Source organism: Pristis pectinata, chromosome 8 (assembly GCF_009764475.1).
Source record: "Pristis pectinata isolate sPriPec2 chromosome 8, sPriPec2.1.pri, whole genome shotgun sequence".
NCBI lineage: Eukaryota > Metazoa > Chordata > Chondrichthyes > Rhinopristiformes > Pristidae > Pristis > Pristis pectinata.
Window position 1 is genome coordinate 90,878,813 of NC_067412.1, and position 12,441 is coordinate 90,891,253.

The following is a 12,441-nucleotide window of genomic DNA, read 5'->3' on the forward strand; positions in this document are numbered from 1 at the left end:
ACTGTTATTTCTGATTCTGCTTCCACAGATGCTGAGTATTTCCAGCATTTTCCATTTTCATTACATGAGGAAATATTTGGTTAAGAAAAAGGAATGTTGAAACAAATAATGGAAAAACAGGAAGCTTTGAATGGATGAGACATCTTACACGAAGTAAAACCTTGATATACATTTGATGACCCATTTCTATGCTCTGATATTATATGAATTTGGATTATTTTAATAATTGTTTTTCATTTCACATTAAGAATACAAGTCATATTTGTAAATAGATTGAAAAGTATTGTGACAACCCTCACTGAATATAGATTGGCTGTGACACCCGGGGTTATTTGAATATTGCAGACCATTTCAATTTAAATTGGTGCCAAATATTGCTACAACAACCTCTCACTCAATGTCAGTAAAGCTAAAGAACTGATTGTTGATTCAGGAAGGGGAAGGAGGGTGAACATGCACCAGTCTACATTGGTGGGTCGGCAGTCAGCAGCTTTAAATTCCTGGGCGTTAATGTATCAGATGACCTGTCCTGGGCCCAGCACATAGTTGCAATCACAAGGAAGGAACCACAGCATCTTTACTTTCTTAGAAGGTTAAGGAGGTTCAGCATGTCACCCAACACCTTAACAAACTTCTACAGATGTACTGTTGAAAGTATCCTGACTGGTTACATCATCGTCTGGTACAGCAATTTGAATGCACAGGAACATAAGAAGCTGCAGAGTAGTGGACTCTGTCCAATACATCATGGGCACATCCCTCTCCACTATCGGTAGTATCTACAGGTGGCGCTGCCTCAAGAAGACAACATCCATCATCAAAGATCCCCACCATCCAGGCCATGCCATCTTCTCACAGCTACCATCAGGCAGGAGGTACAGAAGCCTGAAGTCCCACACCACCAGGTTCAAGAACAGCAACTTCCCTTCAACCATTCGGTTCTTAAACCAACCTGCACAACCCTAATCACTACCTCAGTATAGCAACACTATGACCACTTTTGCACTACAACGGACTTTGTGTTTTTTGTTCTAATTGTGTCCTTTCTTGTATAACTTATATTTAAATTATCGTTTTCTTGTGAATGTTGTGTATCTGATGATATGTGCATGTGATACTGCTGCAAGTAAGTTTTTCATTGAACCTGTGCTTATGCATGTGACAATAAACTCAACTTTGACTTTGACCTGAGACATTATTGTGAGCAAAAGGTTTTGGTTACATGTGCTGCATCACTGTTCATTTAGAGAACATATTTAACCTGAGAACATCCAGAACTTAAGCGTTGGATGTGGTGATTTATTGGTATCTGAGAGAAAAGAGAGAGCACAAGGGAAAGACAAATGTTAGGCAAATATTAGGCAAAAAAGGCAGTAAGTTATTGAGCAGTAAATCACCAAGTAAATCACAAAGTTTAACTAGTTACAGAGAACTTCCTAAGATAATGACCCAATATGAGCAAAAGTATTACTGTTCAGCCTTAGAATTCTACAAATTTGGCATTTTTTGTTTCTTGTTTCTAAATGATCCATTGAACCCCTCCCCATTATTATTGGCATTTTTAATTTCAAATGACAGCCTACAGCATTGCCTCCTGGAGAAATAACAAAGCAACTTACGTGCAAGGAACTGGTGCAAGTTTTTCACATACTGCGACCATGTAGTCTCATCTGTTAGGTTGAACGTGATTGAAAATCCACCAATATTTGGTTGTATCATCACCCCTGGGAAAATGGAAAGGCTATTGGCAGTTCTGACTTTCAACAGCAATGAATATCAAGGCATAATCAAACAGGCAACCTATCTCTATTTCTGACAGCACTTTATAGTAACCTAGTTGCTCTTTAATTAATTATGGATTCAATTATTTAGGATTCAGTCTGTACATGTAATTAAGATCATCTCATTACAGGGAAGAAAATAATTGCTTTTGAACACTGACGTTGATCTGCTAATAATTGGATGATGAAGATAATGCTGTTTCTAATCTCTAGCTTCTAAGTATAATCTCTTAGGCCGAGTCACATGGCTAAGTACCTGGATTGTTGACACGGTCACGATATCTTGGTGTATATGGACTCAATGTTGATAGCATCCCATACAAGCACAGAGAAAACATCCCAGCCAGGAAGGAATATAAACAGACATAAAACACTAGAATAAGAGCTGCAAAATAAACATTGATAACTTTGTCAGAAACATATGTTTGCACAAAATTCAATCGCTTGAAGATACAGTGTATCATTGTCCAGTATTTCCCACCATATTTCTCTCTGTCCTCTGAGAATTTATGCCCTTGCTGTACTCAACCCACCCCATTACTGCTTTTTGTGCCTCTTGTTCAGTCAGTAGACAAGAACAGATAACTTCCCCAGTGAAAAAGCAATTTAGTCTTTGATTTCTACTTTGCTATAGAAATATCATGAGGTTGGCATCTAAATATAATAGGGAATCAAAACTGCATCACATAGTCTGGAGAAGTACATTGGCGCTCCACTACAACACCACCACACCTCCCTGCTTTATAACTAACAATGTAAATAGTATTTTCTTCAAGTCCAGATTTTCAATTTTCCTACAACATTTCAATGAAGATAAATCATAACTTTAAAAAAAAATTTAGCATGTGAGCATCCTCACTAAAGCTGAACATTCATTGTCCATCTCATTGCCTCGAGAAGTACCTTGAACCACTATAATAGTGTTTAATACAACTGAGTAGTTTCTTAGGACTATAAAGAGTCAACCAAATTGGTATGAGACTACTTTCATGTACAAGCCAGACGTCATGAGGATGGTAGGTTGCTTTTCTGAAATACATTAGTGTGTCAATGTTCGCTTTTTATTACAACAGAGTATTTACTGGCAACATAGTGGCAGGCAAGGAGTTGGGAGCAGGGTGAAGGATGTGACTCATAGCAGTGTATGTACAACAAAAAATATTAAATGAGCGGAGAAGAGAAAACACAGCAACTTCTTCCAATAAAAGCAGGAAAATTTCTTCAGGAAAGTACAGTTAGTGGAGGATAGTTACCCACCAACTATGTGCAACAGCACTTCCTGCTTTTGCTTCAAACTTCTGCAGTATTTTGCTTTTGCATAGAATCAGTTTCAGTCACACGACAATGTAGTCATCAAGCTTGATTAACAGCAGAATTACCTAATCATCTCCACTCTGACTGGCTGCAATGATATCATAAACTTACTGCCTTTTGGCAATCTGGCAGCTTCAAGGTCACTTTCACAGAGATCACTTGTTTATTTAGGTGGCCCTGCTGATATTCCTTCACTTAAATGCCTCCTTACATGCTAGAAAGAACTGTGCCTTAGTTTATTTTTTTCTCCTAGAGCCTGATTGAAACTTTAAATTTGTTAGATCCCCAAAGGGATAAATGTCTGTTTAACCATCAAGCTTTAATTGACATAAGCTAGAACACAATTTGCTTCTAAATGATTATTAAACAAGCCATGCCAAATTAAATATTATGCTTCTTGATCACGTTTCAGTAAACAGACTTAAAAATGTAACAAGGGTAAATATTGCTGATGCTGAAAATCTGAAATAATAATCTCCCATCCCCACTTTTATTATCCCCACAGCTTTTCCTCACTCTATTCTTGTCTAAAACTTTTACATACTTTTGGAGACACAAGGGACTGCAGATACTGGAATCTGGAGCAACACACAAAAAGCTGGAGGAACTCAGTGGGTCAGGCAGCATCTGTGGAGGGAAATGGACTGTCGATGTTTTGGGTCGAGACCCTTCATCTGGTCTGGTACATACTTTTGTCCAGTTCTGTGAGTGTGTGGATGATTCTGCTCATTAGTTCTAATTCTCTCTCAACATAAATTGTCTGACCAGTGAGAATTTCCAGCCCTTTAGTTTTTATTTCAAAATATGACAGTCACAAATCTAAAACATTTCTTAAAAGCACAATTAAAAAAAACAATTGTTGTCATTATCCTGGTGTGGTTTCTAATTTTGGAGAAGAGCCAATAGTTTTAAAATAGCTGCTATCTACAGAAGCCATTACACTCTAATTGACATCAGTAATTAGACTTTATTGGGTTAGAGGACCAGGGCAGATTACACATAGATCACCTTCATCAAGGGAAACATTAATTTTACATTAATTGATATCATTATAAACTACATTTCCTTCAATTTAACAAACAAAATCTCAGGAGAACCCCATATCTTTTTCAACTCTCTATAAAACTGAACTGTTTACACACACACACACACACACACACACACACACACACACACACACACACACACACACACACACACACACACACACACACACACACACACACACAAATCTCTAATTTAGTATGATAGCCAGCATTCTATAAAACTTTTTTAAAAAATCAAGAGATGCTAGAGATCTAAAACAAAATCAGAAAATCACTTGTTTTCTCTCTTTCCCAAGTCTGACAGAGGGTCTCAGATCTGGAATGTTAACCCTGTTTCTCTATGCATAGACGCTGCCTGACCTGCTGAGTGTTTCCAACATTTTCTGCTTTTACCCCTCTAAACCATTCAAAGCTCCACACATTTCAGTTTTTCTGCACCCTTCATTTTCATTTTATTGAATTAAAGACTTAGTGTCCACTCTTGAATACATTCTGTCTCAGAGTCTGCAAACTGTGGTCCTCCTAGTATATCGCCATAGACTTTGACAATATCATTTAATCCCTCCCTCCTGATTTATTCTGACTACCTTTTACCCACATTTGGTGGTACCTACAGTGCAATATACCCCTCAGCCCCTAAATTTCTCATTGAAAAATAGCTGTTTGACATAAAATACAATTTGAATATGCCCAATACAGAATTGTTTAAAGAATCTGAGGATTAATAACCCTTTAAGTAATGACTTCTTTCTCCAGTCCTAGATGGCTGATCCTTTATCCTGGAATTGTGTAAGTTGTAACATCACTGGCTGGAAGAATCACCAATTGAGAGGGGAAAATCAAATGACTGACAGACTAGCTTCTTTCTTGCATTGATTGAGGCTGCTAGGGTGCTTTAGTTTGAAAGAGCAGATTCCGCCTCTGACAGAATATTGAGGAGGTAACCAAAGTATTCCCTTGCGATGCAGTGACATTGGAAGGATAGGCCAGTCCGCTATATTCAATCTCATTCCGACTGAGTGGACTACAACTGAAGGCCTGAGGAAAATTGTTGTTGTGAAAGGGAGAAATGAAAATCCTTGCCCTTAATACCATAAATGGCTTTGCAACCATACAGCAACAATTGTTGCTGCAGTCTTGAAGTATTCTTAAAAGTTACCGACATAAAAAGAGTTTCACACATTCAATTAACTGAAAAACAACTTGTTGCTAGGATACTAAGATCTCGAAATGATGCTGGTCAAAGATTAATGGCTAAGCATTAACATGAGTATAGAAAAATTCTGGGTCTGTTACTTTTATGGTGACATTACCTTCATTTAATGTTCTCAAGACATAATGTCAAGCCCCAAGACATTTCAGTAATTGATGCAACAAAGTACTGCCTCTCAATATTGTTCCTGAATACCCTTGGAAATGTTAAAGTAAGAAGTTCAACCTCAGACAGTGGAGTCATGGATTTAAGAGGTGCAATTTCCATTCTGTTCTTTCTTTCACGTATTAGTTAATGTTGACATAGAAGTTCTAAGAGCTTTTAACAGCTTTATAAAAGCAATGCAAGTACAAGATAAGTGTCAAAATAGAGCTAAACAGTTTCATTCCCTCTGGCTCAAGTATGTCTTAACTCAGGGAAATCCTTCTTTAAAGACTTCAGATGGAAACTCGGTAGAGCTGCCTGCTCTTCCATTGGTGTTTCTTCACTGGGAGTGCGGTGAAAATTCCATCATCCCGTTCGAAATGGAATTTCAGCCACACTGCAAACACACTGGCACAACAGGAACAGCTCCATGGGATTTCGCGGCTGGAGTTAATTAAATCCCAAAATATTTATACAACCTTGAAATTCCTCTTAAAAGAAATTATAACATTGAAGCAGGTCAGTCAGCTTAATGCCTTGTACCAGCCACACAAGAAAATAGTTCTAATCACATTTAACTACTTACCTGCTCATGAAAGTCCTGTTTCAATATCAATCCGTATAATGGCAATTGTTCTGCTATGGCACAAACACATATCTCACAAATACATGACTTCTAAAGCCATGATGGACAAAGGTAGTTCCACATGTGAATTCCCCTCCATGTTGGACACTACTGTGACTTAAAAGCATAATTTTCATTCCTTGCCATTGCTGAGTCTAAATCCTGGAGCTCACTCCCCAACAGCACAGTAGGAACACCTTCAGCAGAAGAACTGCAGTGGTTCAACAAGATGGCTCATCACCACCATCTGAAGGACAAATATGGATGGGCAATAAATGCTGGCCTTGCCAGCAACACACACATTCCATAAATGAATGTGAAGACACATATTTAGTTCATCTTCAGATAAATTGTTGGTAATACCAAAAGACACCTACACCCATGTTGTGAAAACCAGTACACAAATTTTTCACCACATCATTCCTTCAGTGGATGGGGAATAGAACTGCTTCTTACAAATACCAGTATCTGCATATTTGGCTTATCAATTCATTTCCCACCAGCAGTTAGAACTTGTGCCACACCAATGGCAGACAAAAACATTATTAAAGCTTTTATTAGACTTTTTAAATGAATTCAAGCTTTGCCATTAAAGCACTTAGAACATAACATAAAACTTTATGCTGACAGTGAATATATAATGAAGATTTCCCTTTAACTTTTTGATGACTGTGTCCTTTTTGAGTACAAGTATTGCAAGTCTGTGTATCTACAGATCAATCTGACTCCTCACACCTAAAAATCTGATCATTGCTGCTGCTTAGACTCTCTGCTAGTTCAAAGTCTTAGAAAACTTAGGGAAATTGTTCTATTATTTCAACGGATGCTGCTTAATGCATTTTTTATTAGAATTTGGTAAGTTCTACTTAGGAATTTTGAAACAAACAAATTCCTTTCTTACCAAAGGGATTTACATGTTGGAATGCATATAAATTTTCCAAACTAATTCCAAGACCGAACACTGCAAGTACAGTTATAGAATGCCAAGACAGATTATCTTAAGTCTAATGACCAGAATTTTTATCAAGTTTTATGAATTCAACAGACAAACACCATAAGAAAAAGACAAAATTCATTAATGATCACTTCCCATTTATGCTTTTACCTGACATATTATGTTGCATTATGTTAGGATTTAAAATTAATCTTTTTGTTCTGTGATGACAAAAACAATTTTTTACACGAATGCATGTTGCACATATGCATGCACATACAGAGCCATGATTATATAGTCTTCATAGTTTGGTGACCTGATCTATATTATGTGTTGTGCTGTTATTTTATGTATTGATTCATAACTGATTGCTTTTAAAGAGAGTTGAAAATCATTTAACACTGGCACTTTTCTCATTATTACTAAATTCCTTTATTATCTAACCCTCATTTTACCATTCATTTACCAAATCAGTGTCTTCACCTTCTGAATCAACATTCACCTACTGTGAAGACTGACTTAAAAGTGCTCAGAACCCATGATGTGCAGGTACATGTCCAAGATTTGGGCATTCAGTCCAAGGTTACCTTTTCATTGGCTGCACTTTTTGTGAAACTCTCCAACTGTAAATCAGCATCAAACATGCATGTAGAATTACTCACACCAACTCTTGGATGTTCTTCCCATGAATTCTTTCTTGGCTGGGTTCCACAGAAACGTTTTAAACTGGAGCCTTCTTTCATCCCAGTGCCCGCCAGGTTTGCCAACCACCATGTTGGTTCCTGCCTCCTCTTCTTCATTACCTTCCCCTTTATCCCCGGGCACGTTTATCTGAATCAGTGAGAGGTGCAACACCGATGGGAAGTTTAGTTTGAGCTTAGAATGGTAGAAATTTGTTATATTAAAGGAGGCATATCTTACAGTGTACACAAGCATGACAACATATGAGATAAGAGGCATAGCCCATGGCTGATCTTATATTTGGCTTCAACCCAACTTTCCTATCTTATCCCCATAATCTTCTACTCCCCCAAAACTTAAAAATCTACCTTGTCTTGAAAGTACTAACAACTCTGTTTCCATTGCTCTCTTAGTGGAGAATTCTAAAGGTTCATATTTCTTGGGATGATTGCTGGGACCTCACACGAAAATTGGTGGAGTTGTAGATAGTGAGGAAGGTGGAACATGGATCGGTCGGAAATTTGGGCGGAGAAATGGCAGATGGAGTTAAACTGGACAAATGTGAGGTTGATGCATTTTGGGAGGTCAAATGCAAGAGTATACAGTAAATGGCAGGACCCTTAGGAGCATTGACGTACAGTGTAGAGATGTTCAGGGTGCAAGTCCATAGCTCCCTGAAAGTAGCAACACAAGTGGATAGGATGATGAAGAAGGCATACGGCATGCTTGCTTTCATCGGTCAAGACATTGATTTTAAAAGTTGGGAAGTCATGCTGCAGCTGTATAAACTTAGGACACATGTGGAGCACTGTGTGCAGTTCTGGTTGCCACACTATCGGAAGGATGTGGAGGCTTTGGAGCGGGTGCAGAAAAAGGTTCACCGGGATGTTGTCTGGGTTGGAGAGTATTAGCTAAAAGCAGAGGTTGGATCAACTTGGATTGTTTCCTCTGGAGCAGAGGCTGAGAGGAGACCTGATAGAAGTTTATAAAATTACAAGAGGCATAGATAGGGTAGATAGTCTGAGTCTTTCTACCAGGGTGGAAATGTCAAATACTAGAGAGCATAGGTTCAAGGTGAGAGGGGGAAAGTTTAAAAGAGATGTGTGAGGCAAGTTTTTTTTATGTACACAGAACGCGGTAGGTTCCTGGAACGCACTGACAGTGGAGGTGGTACAAGCAAATACGACAGCAACATTCAAGGGACATTTGGACAGACACGTGAAAAGGCAGGGAATGGAGGGAGACGGACTATGTGTAGACAGATGGGATTAATTTATATTGGCATTGTGGTTGGCTCAGACATTGTGGGCCAAAAGGCCTGTCCCTGAGGTGTACTGTTCTATGTTCTAAGAAATTCCTCCTCATCTCAGTGTTAAATGTGCATCCCTTTAACCTGAGGCTATGCCCCTGGGCATCAGAATCAGGTTTATTATCACTGACATATGTCGTGAAATTTGTTGTTTTGCGGCAGCAGTGCAGTGCAAGACATAAAGACATCAAAATTACTATAAGTTACAAAAATAAATAAATAGTGCAAAAGAGGAATAATGAGGTAGTGTTCATGGACTGTTCAGAAATCTGATGGCAGAGGGGAAGAAGCTGTTCCTGAAACATTGAGTGAGGGTCTTCAGGCTCCTGTACCTCCTCCCCGATGGTAGCAACATGAAGAGGGCACGTCCTGGGTGGTGAGGGCCCTTAGTGATGGATGCCGCCTTCTTGAGGCACCGCCTCTTGAAGATCCTCTCAGTATCTACTGCCGTCGAGCCCCCTCAGGATCTTATATGTTTCAGTTGGATCACCATAAGGACCACAATCCCAATATTGTCATCAAATCCAGGGAGAAGGGTAATGCTGTTGTGGTTTGACAAACAGACCTCTATCTTTACTGACATCAACTCTCAGACACCACCTCATACCTCCTCCTGGACCATCTCCCCACCACCGAACATCAGGCCATTGTCTCCCCAGACAGTCACGGAACTCTGGAGATCTTCCCTCCACAACTTCTGACTTTGTGGTCTCCCAGCTCTGCACAGCCCTTTTTTATTTTCTGCCCAAAATCCACAAACGGGACAGTTAAACAAACCAATTGTTTCAACCTGCTCTCACCCAACTGAACTTATTTCTTCCTACCCTGACTCCACCCCTTCTCCCTAGGTACAGTCTTTTCCCACTTATACCCACAAGTCCTCTGATGCTCTCTATCACTTTGACAGTTTCCAAATTTCTGGTCCTAACCAGCTCATCTTTACTATGACTGAAGTTAAAGAATCTAAAGAAATTCTGTATGTGCCCTTTGACCCTAACCAATTTTTATCGATGCACCAGAGAAAGCATCCTACCTGGATGCATCACAGGTTGGTATGTTAACTGCTCTGACCGAGACTGCAAGAAACTGCAGAGAGTTGTGAACGCAGCTCAGCACATCACAGAAACCGGCCTCCCCTCTATCGACTCTGTCTACAATTTTCACTGCCTTGGTAAAGCAGCCAATATAATCAAAGGCCCCTTCCATCCTGAACATTCACACTTCTCCCTCTTCCCATCGGGCAGAAGATACAAAAGCCTGAAAGCACGTAACACCAGGCTCAAGGACAGCTTCTCTCCCGCTGTTATAAGACTATTGAATGGTCCCCTAGTATGATAAGATGGAGTCATGACCTTACAATCTACTTTGTTATGGCTTTGCACCTTATTGTCTGCCTGCACTGCAATTTCTCTGCAACTGTAACGCTTTAGTCTGCGTTCTGTCATTGTTTTCCCTTGTACTACTTCAATGCACCGATATGGTGATATGATCTGTATGCATGGCATGCAAAACAAAGTTTTTCACTGTACCTCGGTACATGTGACAATAATAAACTAAATTACCAATTTAATTTACCCATGAATGCACAAACTCTCTGTTTCTCCACCCCATATCATGAGTGTCTGCAGGCCTCCATTTCTTTCTTAAACAGAGGCCCAACCAGTTCCCCACCACCAACACACTTACTAACCTGGCTGAACTCCTTCTCACATTGAACAACTTTTCAAATTCACACACTTTCCCAGAACAAAGTTATAGCCTTGGGAACTTGCATGGGCCCTAACTATGCCTATCGTTTTGTGGGATATGTGTAACAATCTTGCTTCAGTCATACTTAAGCCCCCTGCCTCAACTATTTTTCAGGTACACCAATGACTTCTTGGCTCAACTTCCTGTACTCATACAGAACTTGGAAATTTCATTAATTTTGCGATGGTTACCCTGCTCTCACTATCGCATGCTCTATCTTTGACCCTTCCCTTCCCTTTCTGGATCTCACTGTCTCCATCTCAGGGGATAAGTTAACAACAAGTGTGACAATTCAGTAGTGTAGTCAGCAGCCTGGCAACAGTGAGCTAACATGGTCAAATGTGTTGTGATATAATGCTATGGGCATTATCAAGTAGCTGCTGTGTGATTGAATGCACTAGCTGGCTGCCATAGTTCCTACATTACAGTGCTAAGTACTCCTCAATAATTCTTCATTAGTGATAAAGTGTTTGATCCATGAAATAATGTAAGCTGCTCTATAACTTGAAGCCTTTCCTTCTTCTCTATTGAGTTACTCATACCATCTCTGTGTCTAAAGGGTTTTTCCAGGAACCTCGACAGCATCTGTAGCACGAGCTATCAAATTCCATCAGGGCGGTGCTGAGTGCAGGGCCTCGGGATCACCACCACTCACAGTCCAGTCTGCTCACAGGATGGCAGCAGAGATAAAGCCTTGAGGTTGTTAGGAGCCACACAGTTGTTAAAGATGTGGGACTAGCACAGGAGGCGAGTGCAAGTGACGGGTCAGACCAAGCATGATCTGACCACAATAACTGTACTATCAAAAACTTTCATCTTAAAATGGTTCAAGCCAACAGCTAGACATTGAAGCTCAACAGAAGCTTGAGGAACAGCACCTTATCCTTCAATTTGGCTCTTTGCAACCTTCATAAATCTGCACTGGGTTCAGATCATAAGCAATGCTCACAATATTTCACTCAAGAACAGCAATGACTCTGCTGTTATTGGAGGCACAGGAGACTACAGATGCTGGAAACAGAAGCAAAGAAATAAATTGTTGAAGGAACTCAGCAGGTCAGGCAGCATCTGTGGAAAATGGACAGTCGATATTTCAGGTCAAGACCCTGCATCCAGTCCAGTTTTAACACAAACCTTGCATCATAGCAATTATATTTAATAACATATGTGCCAATAATAGACCATTTTGGGAATACTAAAATGTCTCAGTAAACATTTCATGCAACCTTCACTCTTGAATAAAACTGCTGTCAGGCAGTCTATAACAGAGGCAAGAATGAGGAATGGCCAATTCTTCTGTTTTGGCAGCACAGTACATTATGGAGGTTAAAAGTGTTGCACTGGGTAACATTATCCATGGTCTATTTTACCTTTTCTCTGAATTGATTTTCTCTAATCTAATGGCTTTATATTCCATGTGAATTTTACTATAACATCCAAAAAAATATCTTGGAAAGTCATTACAATTTATTATCATATTATTTTACAGCTTAAACAATATCTTCCATCAAATATCAGAACTGCAAATATATTAAAGAACCTACTTAGAATGATAGATGACTTCTTTCATGTTGGAAATCCATTGAATTAAAGAACAGTAGTCAGATGTATCAAGTGATTAGTCTACTAAATTAATGCATTATGC

General features: G+C 39.4%; 1 protein-coding gene across 1 annotated transcript in view; it reads right to left on the reverse strand.

Annotated features, from left to right (window-relative positions):
• The window catches only part of atp1b4 (ATPase Na+/K+ transporting subunit beta 4), a 44,746-nt gene that overhangs the window by 10,625 nt on the left and 21,680 nt on the right, over positions 1-12,441 (reverse strand). Inside the window, exons 2-4 of the mRNA XM_052022018.1 lie at positions 7,720-7,888; positions 2,038-2,166; positions 1,620-1,724 (exon numbers count right to left, since the gene is read on the reverse strand). Coding sequence (XP_051877978.1) covers positions 1,620-1,724; positions 2,038-2,166; positions 7,720-7,831 — 346 coding nt within the window. The 5' untranslated portion in view covers positions 7,832-7,888. The remainder of the gene's footprint in view (positions 1-1,619; positions 1,725-2,037; positions 2,167-7,719; positions 7,889-12,441) is intronic.